The 14,796-nt window shown below is 47.1% G+C and overlaps 1 protein-coding gene across 8 annotated transcripts in view; it reads left to right on the top strand.

Moving 5' to 3' along the window:
* Nucleotides 1–14,796, top strand: part of LOC134403272 (uncharacterized) — a 44,076-nt gene that overhangs the window by 25,656 nt on the left and 3,624 nt on the right. For 4 of the 8 annotated variants that reach the window (XM_063133312.1, XM_063133314.1, XM_063133313.1 and 1 more), the window contains 5 exons: nucleotides 1,105–1,219; nucleotides 2,571–2,708; nucleotides 3,819–3,985; nucleotides 4,890–4,978; nucleotides 8,585–9,044. In XM_063133312.1, coding sequence (XP_062989382.1) covers nucleotides 1,105–1,219; nucleotides 2,571–2,708; nucleotides 3,819–3,985; nucleotides 4,890–4,978; nucleotides 8,585–8,780 — 705 coding nt within the window. In that variant the 3' untranslated portion in view covers nucleotides 8,781–9,044. Of the gene's footprint in view, nucleotides 1–1,104; nucleotides 1,220–2,570; nucleotides 2,732–3,818; nucleotides 3,986–4,889; nucleotides 4,979–8,584; nucleotides 9,045–12,459; nucleotides 12,881–14,796 lie in introns of those variants that run through there. The other 4 variants (XR_010025793.1, XR_010025794.1, XR_010025795.1 and 1 more) reach the window with 3 other exon arrangements.

Below are 14,796 nucleotides of genomic sequence, written 5' to 3'. Positions count from 1 at the left end.
CCCAGGGGTTTTTTCTGTTAAAGGTTGAACATTGATTGAATACTCAGTCATAAAGGACATTATTTTTATTCATTTATTTATTAAACACTGTAGACGCTGATGCGGTGCTATACGTTGGGCTTGCCTGACCGTGGGAGGGCCATGCAGTTGTGTGGGGGGGGAGAATGAGGAGACGCTCCTCAAGCCCAAGCATTGGTGTAACTTTGTGGTGACACTGGCCAGAGGAGGGCTTACGAGGCGATCTGAGCCTTCAGGGGCCCTCCTCTTGGCCTCTTTGAAGTGCAGCTCCTGGCAGAGAGGCTCCAAGCAAAACAATTCCTTTTTGCTCTTGCTGCTCAGAGCAACAACAAGAGGTGTTCTCTTAGGGGCAGTAGTTCTTCGGCACGGCAGCAGAGCAGCTGGAGGACTATTCCTGCTGCATCTGGATCCCTACTCAAAGCCCCCCTCAGTTCGGAACGTATTGCTTGAGACATTAGGGTGTGCCTGGGCACACCCAGCACACCCCTTGCGCATGTGTACGACACCATCTGAGACTTGCAGGAACTGGATCAGTCGCAAGGCAAGAGAATGTCTTGTCTTCAGTGACCTCCTCAAACTCATCCAGGCACAGCCAGTGTGGTGGGGAGTCGGGAGATCCGAGTTCTAGTCCCCAGTCAGCCATGGAAGCTCACTGGGTGACTTCGGCCAGTCATCACTGACTCTCAGCCTAACCTACCTCACAGGGTTGTTGTTGGGAGGCTAAAATGGAGAGGAGGAGGATTATGCATTTCACCTTGGGTTCCTGAAGGAGGGGGAAAGGCAGGATATAAATGCAATAAATAAACATAGTAAATTTGAGGGGGTTGGTTTGATACCAAATTTAGTGTAAGAGACAGGAAAATAAAACGGGGAATGCAGAATTTGAACAACTTGCTTTATCTGTACAAAGGCAGCTATTGTTCCACAGCAAGCCTATGTTAAGAGGAGCACCCAAAACCTCCTAGCTAAATGGGACATGCCCAACCGTGGAATTCCCCTCCTTTACTTGAGGAAGAGCAGGGATGTCTCATTTGTAGAATCAGCTTAGCTTTTCCATTGCTGGCACTCACCTGTGATTTCTTTCAGGTGTCTGGGTTCAAGGAGAGGCTGCGCTTGGCCCCACTAGTGTGCATTGATGGGAATGTGCCAGTTTCCACCATTCAGTACATCTGTCAGATTGCCAGAGATCAGCACCTCGCAGGTAAGAAGAAACACCGTGCTGAAGCCGACCCTAATGCTTGGTGCGAAGCACTTCCTAGATGCATCCAGGGCTGGGGTGAACAATGCAGTGCTCTCAGGGGCACCAGGCGCCCCCAGATCCCTTTCTTGGTGCCTTTGGCTGTCCCACTTAGAAAAAATAAATAACACATTTTCTTCCGGGAAGCTGGGACTGCTGTGAAATAGGTTTCTGTCGGTGCTGAAAACACTGGGTTCTGAGCCACAACACACTAGACTTCGGCCTTGTCCTCAGTCTTTGGGGCAGGTTACGTGTCCTTTGCCATGCTTGCCATGGCAGCCATTTTGTGGTAGTGCTCGGGACAGTTCCGCAAATTGCCAGATGTGCTCACAGGTTGCCAACCCCTGACCTAGAGAGTTTATAGACCCAGCATCATCTCTCACCTGAGCTATTTCCCTGCTTATTTTGAAACAGTAGAAAAGGGACTCCACACTACACCCACCCACCCATCCATCCATCCTCTCTCTCTCTCTCTCTCTCTCTCTCTCTTTTTCCTAAAGCTTTTAAAACTTGATTTTGTTCTGACTTTATACTGCTAGTTTTACCCTACCCTGTGCCTGTTTACCCTACCCTGTGCCTGTTTGCATTCTCTTCCCCTCCTTATTGTTTTATTATGATTTTATTAGAATGTAAGCCTATGCGGCAGGGTCTTGCTATTTTATTGTTTTACTCTGTACAGCACCATGTATATTGATGGTGCTATATAAATAAATAAATAAATAAATAAATAAATAAATAATAATATACACACCCACACATGCATATATATTCTATCTGCATTTTGCTGAGATCTTCATGTATATTAAATCTACAGTTTAGAGGGGAAAACACCAGAATACCCAAGTCAAAATCAAACGTACACGTCTAATTTAATATGGTTCAGGGCCCCGACTGGATTTGTTGTCAGTGCCACAGTGATGGTAGATTTAAGTGTCTGATTGTAGCTTTCATTTATGAATAACTCCCCACCCACCCACACCTCTGGCAATTGATCAATGAATGCTGGCAGCCCTGGCAATTTTTAACCATTACAACATTAAAAGAGCCCTGCAGGATCATATCCAGCATTGTGTTTCCCAGAGTTGGACATTTTAACGCAGCATTCCCCAACCTGGCGCCCACCGCAACACCTATCATCCCCACTGGGAATGATGGAAGCTGCAGCTCAATTCATGTGCAGGGCATCAGTTTGGGGAAGGCTATTTTTTTTTTTAATAGAAAGATGGAGGGTGCAAAAATAGACAGATCATTAAATAAAAGACAATGCTCCAAGAGTGTGCTGGGTTGGTTGACCTCCTGCAATGCTCTTTTGAAGTGTGTTATGAGCCAACAGATGTGGACAAGGCTTCAAAGCCGTTCCTTTCGGACAGCTGGAGAGCGCTGGCCTGCATATCTCCCAATCTACGGGAGCTTCGCGCAATCAATCGGACCCTGGGACATCCTGTGCCAGCAGGTGAAGCACTTTGGGGAGTGGCGGTGAGGAAGAAAAACGTATTCCTTTTTTCCTTTTCCTTTTTTTAAAGCTAGGAACATCTCCAGTGTGGCGTAGTGGCTAAAGGGTTGGATTTGGAGCCGGGAGATCCGGGTTCTAGTCCCCACTCAGTCATGGGAACCCACTGGGTGACTTTGGGCCTGTTACAGACTTTGAGCCCAACCTACCTCACAGGGTTGTTGTTGTGAGGATAAAATGGAGAGGAGGAGGAGGATTATGTACACCACCTTGGGTTCCTTGGAGGAAAAAAGGCTGGATATAAATGTAATAAATAAATAATAGGGTGACCATATGAAAAGGAGGACAAGGCTCCTGTATCTTTAGCTGTTGCACAGAAAAGGGAATTTCAGCAGTTGTCAAATTCCCTCTTCATCACAACAGTTAAAGCTGCAGAAGCCTTCTTTTGTATCTGGTCAAGAGGGCAGGGCTCCCGCAGCTTTAACTGTTGTGATGAAGAGGGAATTTCAGCAGGTCCTGCACGCATACAAATGGTACCTGCTGAAATTCCCTTTTCTATAGAACTGATAAAGATACAGGAGCCCCCTGTCCTTCTTTCCATAGGGTCACCCTCAACATATCGAATCTGCCTTCCCCCGAGTCAGATCTTGGCCAAACAGTTTAGCATAGTCCATCCTGACTGGCAGCTGCTCCCCATTGGGCTCTGTAGTTGGAGTTGCTGGAGGTGGCGCCTGGGGCCTTAAGCGCGTGAAGCAGGGTCTCTACCACTCTGCTGGGAGCCCTCCTGTGATATATGGCATCTCCTGAGGCTGCATTTGACAGGATATCTTTGATAGCATGTTGCACACATTTCCCCCCAGTGGTGTGATGGCATGGGATGCTGCAACCTTGATGAAGCTAAGTAGGTCTAGGCCTGGTCAGTTTCTGGAAGGGTGACTACCTGGGAACCCCATGTACATTGATTCCTGCAGTGAGCAGAGGGTTGGACTCGATGGCCTTGTAGGCCCTTTCCAACTCTATGATTCTGTAAATGATTCCTGTGAAAGCCCAGGTCAATGGTTTTATTGTGGCTTTGATGCTATGTGACTGGTTGTCATCTGTTGAACTCTAAAGATCTGCCATCGAAGCTGGAAGACGTGGTCGAGGCCGCCGTGACCCTGGCCTGCCCCTTACTGAAAGAGTTGCACTGTGTGGTGGTAACACTGGGCCAACATGGAGTGGTAGTGTGTGGCCGGAACATGGGTGGCAGCATCTCTCTCCACCCTGCAACTTTCAATAAGGTAGAAGAAGGCAAATGGGAAGGAATCAAAGGTGGTGGTGGGGGGGATGGGTTGCACAGACAAAAGCCACAGTTAAAGAGTGGGTCACAGGTAAGGAAATAACGGGAAAGGGACATCTAACAGAAAATTCTACACCCCTTCATAAAATTACTATTCCCAGAGTTCCTTGGGAGGGAACCATGATAATTAAACCAGTTACAAATCAAGTTGGCATGTAGATACAGGCAGAAGCTCGCTTCTGGTTGAGGGAAATGGAACAGTCCAGAGAAATAAAGGCCATTAGCCACATTATCTTGGGTTTTTGAGGCTGCAGGAAACCATGCAAGAATTGTCAAACATCTGTAACCATGAGGACTAGTGACCTGCCTTAAAAATACTCTGAGATTTCAGGGTAGTCAGTATGTGGGTTATACACCACAAGTCTAATCCAGAAAGTGCCCATTCTTAGCGCTTTGGAAACATGAGATTTGAGAACCTAATTTCAGTGGACATCTCCCCCAACAATTAGTTCTCCGGTTTCAGCTGTGGAAGTCCTGGCTGTATCCCTGGGGTTAATCCTTAGTAGCGTATGGTCTAATATATCTTCAGTCCACTCTAATCTTTTCTTGACCAGACCCCACCCCCCCTCGGTTGAAATGAATGAGAAGTTCCCCTCTTGGGCCAACTCCACATATTGTGGAAGTTCCTGTGCCCATTACTGGGGACTTCCTACGCGTCGGAGTTATATGAAGCAACCTTCCCCAACCCGGTGCCCTCCTGATACTTTGGATTGCAGCTCCCAGCATCCATGTTGGCTGAAGGGAGATGAAATTCAAAACATCAGGTGAGGCTGGGCTGCATTACAGCGTTCTTGTTCCCCTCCAGGCTGACTTCCTTGCATTGTCTTTCTGATCTCACTTCTTAGAACGCGGCAGACGGGCTGTGCGCTGCTCACTACCCAGCGATCCCTGTCCCCGCGGAGGAGATAGTGAACGTCTCTGGAGCCGGCGACAGGTACGTTGCTCTTTGCCCTGCGAGGTCTGGTGCCCTAGCTGTGGGTTGCTCCACCTTCTCCTGTTTGGTCCCTGCCACTTTGGTTGCTATGACAACATAACAGGGCACACACAGGTACGCGGCATCGCTAAGGAAGAAGGAGCCCAAATATTTATCTGGAGGTGGTGAGAGACGGGAAGATTATGGGAAGCTGTCATTTTCCTGAGCCTTTTGTGAAGCAGCACGTCGGAAATTAAATTTCAGCAAGAGCCTCGCATCTTTTGCTCCGCGGGCCTCGAGACGCAGCCATTGTAAGAAGCACCTGGACCCTCTTTGGACAACAACCAGGCTTTCTTCAAGGGAGGGGGGAGCATCCTAGCAAGCCAGATAAAATGCTCGCCTTCAACACCTTTGACTATTAAAACAACATTCCTCATCAATGCGCAGCCCGGGCTCATGGGATCACTTCAAGCTCCATGAGGTGCAAGCAGCGACTTGTGCAGTTCAGCCAGATGTAAAAGTACATTCTGCAGTAGCTTTCCCCAGCCTGGCACGCTCCAGATGCATTGGGCTACAATCCCCATTGTCCCCAGCTGTGGGGTGATGGGAATTGCGGTCCAACACATCTGGAGCACGTCAAGCTAGGGAAGTCTGGTCTCTAGTGTGCATTTTAAACCAGGTTTCAAATGTGTGTGTGCTTTTCTTCAGACTGTTATGACTTTCCCCAGGAATTGCAGTTTTCTGACCATAGGGCAGGACTTGCCTCTTGATTGCACTACATTTCCCAGGGTTCTTTGCTGCCAGCCATGACACTTAAATGATGGTGAGACTGAGTTAAAGGGCTAGTATAGAGAGGCCCCAAAATGCCCCCAAGAATCTGATGCCCCGGAAAGCAGGGAGAAGTTGCTAGGTCAGCTGACCCGTTAGAAAATTTCATCTGCATTCTTATTGCAAGAAATGTAGATAGGAACGGGGTCCTTGCTCCCTTCTACACAACCCTTTTGTCCTTACCGGAATACAAATGGAACCATCTCCATATTCTGGGCCATACAATAAATCACATTTATTGTAACAAAATAACTGTATGAGGGACATCTCACACATCTCTAGGAGAAAAACATTCTGTACTACAAACTAGGTGTGTGCACGGACCCCCCGCTCCGCTTCTCTTCCAGATCCGCGATTTGCAGATCGGGCCGCTTTGCTCTGCCCCTGCTCCGCCCATGTCCGCTCCGCTCCGCTGCGGAGCTCCAGATCCGGATCGGAGCTCCGTTTCCCCCCCCCCCCCCATAGGCTTGCATTAAGCTAAAAAAGTATACAACTTTTTTTCTGTGAAAGTTAGAAACCTCAAATTTGGCACCATGACACCTCATGGAGGTATACACACGCACGCTAAGACTCAAGGCAATCCCATCATCCCCGGATTTTTGGGGAATTTATGAATATCGGGCACCCCATTCACACTCCTTTCGATAGCTCCGTCAATTTGCACGTTAGAAACCTCAAACTCGCCACCATGATAGCTTATCCAGGGATACAAATGCACGCTCAGACTCAAGGCAATCCCATCATCCCCTGTTTTTTGGCGGGGTTTAAACCTGCAGACATCTCAATGGGGCCATTTCAAAGGAAATCCCAACATGCCATGAATTGGGGAGTAGAGATCAACCTAAATGAATCTTCTTCCACACTTGAAAAATGGATTTGGAACTTCCAAAACTCTAAGTGAGTGCAGGAAGGACTTCTCCCCTGAGTCAAAGCAGGACACACACAACATCCCTGCGAGGCGGGCAGGGGAGGAGGGAGGGAAGGCAGGCAGGCAGGCAGGCAGCAGACATTTCTGGGGGCATAAGGAAGTGAGCCAAGGATAAGCCAGTAATGCATATAAAATGGAATATATAAATAAATAAATAAACGAAGGAGGGGTGGAATTAAAAGCAGCAGTGTTGCTGAATAAACAAGAAGAACTTTTTTTAAAAGGCTATATCTGTCTTTTACCAGTAATAGGGGGATGTGCCCAGAGGAGGGGGAAGCAGCTGCCAATTTGACTGGTCCTAGTGACCAGTCTTTTAAGAAGCAACACTGTCAGTTCAACTCATGAAAGCCATTGCTCCACCACGAGAGCTCTAAGGAGTAAAGCTCTCACTTCAACCCATGATAGGCATTGCTCCACCGGGTTACTCTCTTTGGAGGGCTCTGATGGCCCTCCAAATACAGGAGAGAGTGAGGGCACGTCCACGATGAGATGCCCTAGGGGAGCTCATCCCCTTGCACCACATCTTTTCAGTTGTTCCCCAAAGTTAGGGTGGGTAGCAGTGCTGTGTTTCTATCTCTTATTATTGGCTTAGTATATGATTTCAGGTTGTGTTTGTGCATTTGGTGGGGCTACTGTTTTAAAAAAACACTGGGGAAAGTCCGTTTAGACTAAGAAAGAGAAGTTCCCAGAATCCCAAGTTACCCGTTTTGCCTATCCCCTCCTCCAACTTTGGGATCATGTGATCATGACCGGGAGTTGACTCTGCCCCTCAGCAATCGAAACAGGTAACCTTTTTCCCGCCTTTACCCTACTTTTTAAAAAATTCTAGCACGCGAACCGCACCACGCAGAGAGCTGAGAGTAGGCTCAAAATGACCCCCATCCACGACTCTCTAAGCACAAGAATTTTCAGAAAGATAGCTTCAAAAACAACACAATTATCCCCCTTTCTTTTCCGCAATGCAATCCTATGAGTGAAATGTTTCAAGATGGCGATCGGATCGGACCGCGGAAAGAGGATCGCTCTGAAAATGGGCGCTTCTCTTCGCCTTGCTTCTAGGGGTCTGCGGTCCTCTTCTACTCCGCCTCTGGGCAAGGCGGAGCAGGCCAATTCGCTCCTGCTTCTACGCTTCTTACCGGAGCAGAGCACATGCCTACTACAAACTGACACTGTTTTTTGTTTTTTTTAAAGTAATTTAAGGTCGCAATCCAATTCCTGATTAGGCAGAAAAAAGTCCTACAATTCCCAGTTTACCCAGCCATTCCCAGATTACTGGGAATTGTAGGACTTTTTTCCTGTGTAAACGTATTAGATTGTGCTTAATAGTCATAGGTTTGCTGAAATAACCCTAATTGCCCTTGGAGAAGGGTGCTGAATAGAATCCTTAGTCCATTTTACAGAATCAAGGCTGGCCCAAGACATTTTGCTTCCTGAAGTGAAGGACATGATACCCCCCATCTCACACCTACTGGTGGGGGGGTCTCCAACCTTTTTGGCTCTCTGGGCATATTTGGAAATCTGCAAAGATCTCAAGGGCTCAAATGGTTGCCATGGGGGGATTGCCAAACTGAATACAGGATAGAGGTTGGGTTTGAGCCCCAAATAAAAGATAAACTACATATTTGCCCCCACAAAGCAGAACAAAATACCTGTTTTACCGAAGAAAAACTGGTGATGTTCAGTAACTACCCGCCCCAAAAGCAAACAGGCAAAATTTCTCCCTTCAAAAAGCGTCACACACAAGCAAAACTACATCCACCAAAAATTGGATGAAGGCCAGAGATCTGCTTAGCAGCTACCCAAAATAGGGAAAGGCGGGTTATAAATGTAAAAATAAATAAATAAGGTGCAACGGTTTCTTCTCCCTTCAGCTTAATGGCTGGACTCATTGCTGGGCTGCTTGCCGGAGAGGCCACTGACGACTGCATCCGGATGGGCCTCCTGTCCGCCAGCCTCTCCCTGCGCTCTCATGAACCTGTTTCACCACAGATCAACGGCGCCAGCATCAACGCGGCAAGGCTGAAGGCTCAGAGTTGGCCGGTAGCAAAGAGGTGGAAGCTGCCTTAGGCCTTCTAGCTCTACTTGGAAGAGATGCAGAGACCCCAGCCGGCCGGCTGGCCTTCCAACTTAAGTTGTTCTTTGTACCTGGACCAGGTGCGTTCTGTGATCATAACACACAAGGAGGAGGACTTACTACACATTGATGTCTCTCTGCCCTGTTCTTTATTGCTATGTCTATGCTCTAAAATCCTCCTCCAAAGCGCAACCTAAAAACTGCACACCAAGGACAGTGGAATTCTGCAACCTGCATAAATCATGCCCGTTAAAACACCTTTGCACAAATGTCCTTAATTTGGCTTCTGCTTCTGCTAGTCAGCGGGAGGGGGCCATGCTTTATATGCAGGGCAGTGAAGACCCATACCCTTACCTCTAGATCCCCTACTACACTTTGAAGTGCAGGTGCCCATCATGACAGTCCCCATAACCACACCCTCAAGGAGAGTCATATCAACAAACCAGTTCTAGCAGTTCTCATCTCCACCAGGAGCAAGTCTTCTGTAAGCCTAATGGGTCTAAATTGCCCATTCAGGACCAAGCCACCCCAAAAGACTTTGCATCATTACAAGGAATAAATATATTGTTGCTGGGAAAATTCATTTCCTCCCAGCTACCGTGAGTCCTGCAGCTAAGCTCACAGGGAATGCTGAGGGGTAGCAGATGACATCGCCGTCCCTGCTAATAAAAAAGTGTTGGTGCTGTGTCCCTCTGAGCCCTGGCGCCATTACACCATTGCTACTAGGCTAATTTGGGAGATTTGCTCATCTGCTTTAAGGCCTATGATCCTGATCTAGCTGGTCACCACTAGAGCTACAAACGTATGCACACATACCGGAGAATAAACTCCATTGTCCACAGTGGAATAAACATTCATAGGATGCATTTCTAAGTCCCACTGAAACGTAACAATGGCAATAATGTAAGGTCCTAATTTTCACAGCAACACTATAAATTTTGCAATGTTGCTGTGAGAACTAGGACCTTACATTATTGCAAAGGCGCACACAGATCAAGTCATAAAGCACATCTTTAGAGTGTGAGCTCTTTGGGGACGGTGACCTGTGTACGTTTTGCTTATGAAACTCCGTAAAACATCTGCAATGAGCAGGGGGTTGGACTTGATGGCCTTATAGGGCCCTTCCAACTCTATGATTCTATGATCTGTATAAATAATAAATGCTGTGGAAACCATGGGAGAGTGGCCGCTTGATGGCCAATGAAAGACTACACCAAAGAACATAACAGAGACCCAGATATCTGAAATGGTTGCCACATAGTGCATCAAGTTTGCATTTAGGTGGGTTTACAGTGGCATGCAAAGCCCTTCACACTATCAGGCATCAGATGAAGAAATGAAAAGAAAGCCTGTTGCAGCCAAGGCAATGCGAGAACACCGGCCGCAGTCAAACCTGGAGCGAGCTCTTCTTGCAAACCAGTGAACAGCTGAAGATGATTTTCAAGAGAGATGTTGTGAGACCAGTGAATTATTGGACTATAAAGTACAACTCAACTATATTGGACTATAAAATACAATTGGACATAAAAATAAAATAAACATCTTGCGTTTTCTAAACTCCTCCACAAAGAACCATTACAAATAAAACAAATTCGTTACAACATCTGTTAATGTTAATGGAACAAGGTGTATTTCAAAATGGAATGTGCAATTTAATTTTATATTCAAGACAAGTGTTCAAGGCACCATGCTTCACGTGGTGAGTTTAGAAGAGAGGCAAGATTTGGTATGCTAACTTTTTTATCTGTGTGACTCTGATTTCTGCAGGAGGTGGGATCAGATGTGATATTTCAGCAGATTTAGTCCTAGTGTCAGAAAGTATTTCATCCCCAGCTGCTCAACTGGCAGTCCAGATTTTCAGCCTTTTGCTGTGCCTGGGGACTCATTTAGAGGAGAAGACTGTTTGTGGGACACATCCTGCAATCCCAGTTATGTGCTGCACAGGGCTGGCTTCTGACAATTTTGTTATCTCGAGCATGACAACGCTATATGAGGCGAGACACCCACATCATGATGTCCTGCAGAGACAGCTGGAATTAACACAGTCCTAAGAGCCTCAGCAACACTGCAACAGATTCTAATCCATGAATGTGATCTGTTTGCATCTTTCGCCTTTGTAAAAACTGGTTTGAAATATTGATAAGCACAGCGGCTCTCAAAGGTTTTGTTTGTTTATTTTCCCTCCTGGACCACTCGAGAATTGATGGGGGTCTCAGCAGACCACTTACTAAATTTGTTTTGTTCTACAAATCAAAGCATGTGACTCATATTTTAAATAACCATAGTCTTGCCTCTAACTGGTTAGGGTTTTTTTTAAAGGGGAAAATTAATAGACTCTTCCAGTGATCTGTTATGAAAATCATGGGCCCTAGACCAGGGTGTTGTTGTTAGCCTCTTCAATAATCTGACTCTGGCCAAAATGACCTTGATCTCTTGTGATCAGAAAATCAAGCGGAGGGCCATGTACAGATCTCATTAACTGTTCCCAACCTTTCTGCCGACCGTCTGAATGGAGCTCATGGACCACATGACTCTGCCTCTGCCTAAAGTGTTTCCATATTTATAATAAAATACAATGTTAGAGGATGGATGAGATTTGGAGGTGATGCATGTCAAATAATCCTTTCCTCCTCCTCAATTTCCCCATCATCCGTTCCAGGGAAGTAAAATCTAGTTGCGACGAAGGATCCTGCAAGGTTTTGTTTAGGCTGCATTTTTAAGTGAACTGATCTAATCCACACTCCTGCACATATGCAACGTGGCAGGCAAGCAAAGCCCAGCTGGAAACCAGTAAGCAGAAGACCAGTTGCAAGAGGCAGATGCCCTCACCAAGCCCCACCAAAGAGCAAGAACATAGTTATCCTTCCAATTTTGCGCTTCTTCAAATTTTGTGATGGAACTTGCGGCTCAAAAAATGTGTACAGCAATGCACATTTTAGAGAAAAACATGCACAAGAATGCATCTTTTAGGGGAAGTTGCATCCAAAAATGTGTGTCTTAGGGAGCAGGCAAATGTTCATGCACACGCACACGCACACAAAATAGGACAGAATAGCGTTATGACTGACATCACCTGCAAAACTGACATGGAGCAGTAATGGATGGGCCCATCTTTTCATCCCTACTTGCAAGAATTGAGGAGTGTCTGTGAACAGGAATGATCAATACATGTGAAAAGACATTGAGATCAAGCAGGTACTTTTGTTCATCAAACAGATACTTTGCCCAGCCCAGAGGAGCATTTTACCAGCAAAGCTCACTCCATGCCGTGAAGCACCTGCTTAGCTAAAAGGAAAGGAAAGAAAAGGAAAGAAAAAATGTTCCATTATCACAACGATGGGGAAAGATGGCATTAGGCACACAACTGGGATGGGACCACACGATTGCTTTTACAAAGACTTTGGGTGTTGCTAAAGGGGCAGGTGAGGCGGGAGGGAAGGTAAAGGAAACAGGGAGGGAATTTTCCAAGCAGGAGGTGCAAGGTAGAATTTCAGTATCACAAAAAGAAAAAGAAAAAACGTTAGGGGTGGGGGAGAGAATTCAGTTGCATAAAAGGGCCTCAGCCATTCCTGCAGAGAGGGAGAAAGAGTGAGGACGCAACACGTCCATGTGCGGCTGCTTTTAATCCCTCCAGCAAGCTCCAAGGTAACAGCATCCTCTTTGCCTAGATAGTTGGCAGAGAAAAAGAACCCGAGACAGAAGGATGAAGGTTTCCAAGGTGGCCACCCTCGCGGTGCTTTCGATGCAGTTTTGTTTCCTGGCTCAAGCCGGTGGGAGGTTGGCCGGGAAAGGCTTGGTGGCGGAAGATGACCCTGCCGAGGCTGCAACGGCCAAGAAGGCTCTCAGCCCATCCCACGAAGGAGACAGAGAGGCGGAAATGAGGAGGCAGCCTTCCCCCAGGTTGTGGAAGGCAGCGGGAGACGCTGGAGCCGGTGGTGGCACCCAGGGCAAAGTGGCAAGCAAACCTCAGCTGGGGACCAGTAAGCAGAAGGCCAGCGGCAAGAGGCAGATGCCCCCGCCATCCACACCAAAGAGCAAGAGCCCCGGGCTCCAGAGCCACTTGAAAGCCCACGGGCAGTTTAATATGGACACGGTGAGTAAGATCTCCAGTACCCTTCAGTGTCGAGACAGATCTCCCCAGGGGGGTGTCTCTACGGCCTGTTTACCCTGTCGTGGCTGTGCAGTAGTGCTTTGTGGCTTATATGACGCAGCTGCCAACTCGCAGCCACATTGGGCTTCTACCCCTGAAGCCACACTTTTTCACCGTGTGGTTTTACCGCAATTTTTGTTTGTTTGTTGCTCTGAGGTCATCGTTTTGTTTCTCAGTCTATCAGTGGTGGCCTCGGTTTGTGTTCAACCAGTGAGCATTGCTGGGGGCAGATGCAAGTCCAGGGGGCGAGTCTTCACGAAGGGTTTGCCTTCGGGTGGATTCGCAGTAGTGGCAGGTCATTTACATGATGCAGCCGCCATTGTGACGCTATCCAGGGGCAAACCCTGGAAACTCCGCTGAAAAGGAGTCGGGCACTTAACATGATTTTTTTGTCTGCAGAGGCCTGTCACAGCCGAGGGCAGCCCCTAATTGGTTGTCATCAGCAGACCTCCAGGAGCTCAGAAGAGCCCTGTGCCCCACATTAAATAATAATTTAAAAAAAAAACCGGGGGGGGAGGGGGGAGAGAAATGGGCCCCGTGCCGTAAAAATAAAAAAATAAAAAGGGGGGGAGAGGAATGGGGTCCGTTCCGCCCCCTTTAAAAATATTATCTGTATCTGCACAGCTGCGCAGATACAGATAATAAAAATTAAAAAGGGAACAGCCAGCCAGAGGGAGGTCAGAGGGAGAGGTGGTTCAGGCACCCAGTGTCTGTCTCCTTGTCCTCCTCTGACTGCCCCATTCCTGCCCCATCCCTCCCGGTGCTCATCGCCAAGGGGAAAGTTCGCACTTGTGTTCCTTCCTGTGCAGATGCCGGGAAGGAATGCAAGTGTGGGAGCAAGGCACCTTGCAGTGCCAAAGCGTCAAGTCGGGGGCCAGGGTAAGCATGGCAAGACAGGGTGGAGGGGGGCCTTGATGAGCCGAATGGCTGCCGGCACGGCAGTTATTTTGCCTGACTGCATGCGCTCCCTCCTGCCATCTAAATTTATCGTTCCTGCCCCACAGCATCGCAGTTCTCCTGCCTGAAACCCTGGAGAACTGCTACCAGTCAGTGTCGACAACACTGGGCTACATGGACCAAGGGTCTGATGCAGTATAAAGCAGCTTCCTGCATTCCTCTGTCATGACCAAGCCTCAGTGTTAAGGCATTGCCAGTGGATGACCTGTAGGCAAATCCAGTTGCACTCTCATGCCTTTCAAACAGCTAGACGACAGCCAGAAATGCAACAGGTGCAATATTCGTCTTTGTTGAGAAGCTGCACCTAGGGAATGGTTGCCTGTTTAAAAAGCACAGATCCTCCCTTTGGGTAAAAAAAATCAATCTATTATGCAAATAGCAACTTTAATAAAGTATCACATATCAAATCTAGTGGCCCTTGATAATCATACACCTTCCCATACACTATGTTCAACATGTAAGGTCCTTCTCCAGGCGCATACTCCAAGGGAAGCTTGGAGGACAACAACAAGGGAGAGGGCCTTTTCTGTGGTGGCCCCCACAATTATGGAATGATCTCCCCAATGAGGCCCGCCTGGCACCAACATCAATATCTTTTTGTGCCAGGTTAAAACTTTTCTCTTATCCCAGGCATTAAGCAATATGTGATGAGCTTTACTAATCCTAGATGTTTTTAAAGCTGTTTATAGTTGTTTTAAATGTATGTTTGTGTTATGTTGTATGTTTTTGTAGTTTTATTTTTTTATATTGTTTTTAAGTGTTTTATCTTATGTAAACCGCCCAGAGAACTTCGGCTATGGGGTGGTATATAAATGTAATAAATAATAAAAAAAACAACTACTACTCCTGGCAAGAAAGACACTACAGGGTAGTCAATCATGCTGGTTTGGAAAAATAAAGAT

The sequence above is a fragment of the Elgaria multicarinata genome, chromosome 9, assembly GCF_023053635.1.
Source record: "Elgaria multicarinata webbii isolate HBS135686 ecotype San Diego chromosome 9, rElgMul1.1.pri, whole genome shotgun sequence".
NCBI classification, from domain to species: domain Eukaryota; kingdom Metazoa; phylum Chordata; class Lepidosauria; order Squamata; family Anguidae; genus Elgaria; species Elgaria multicarinata.
The sequence above is the reverse complement of the archived record's forward strand: the minus strand, read 5'-3'. Positions and strand labels throughout refer to the sequence as shown.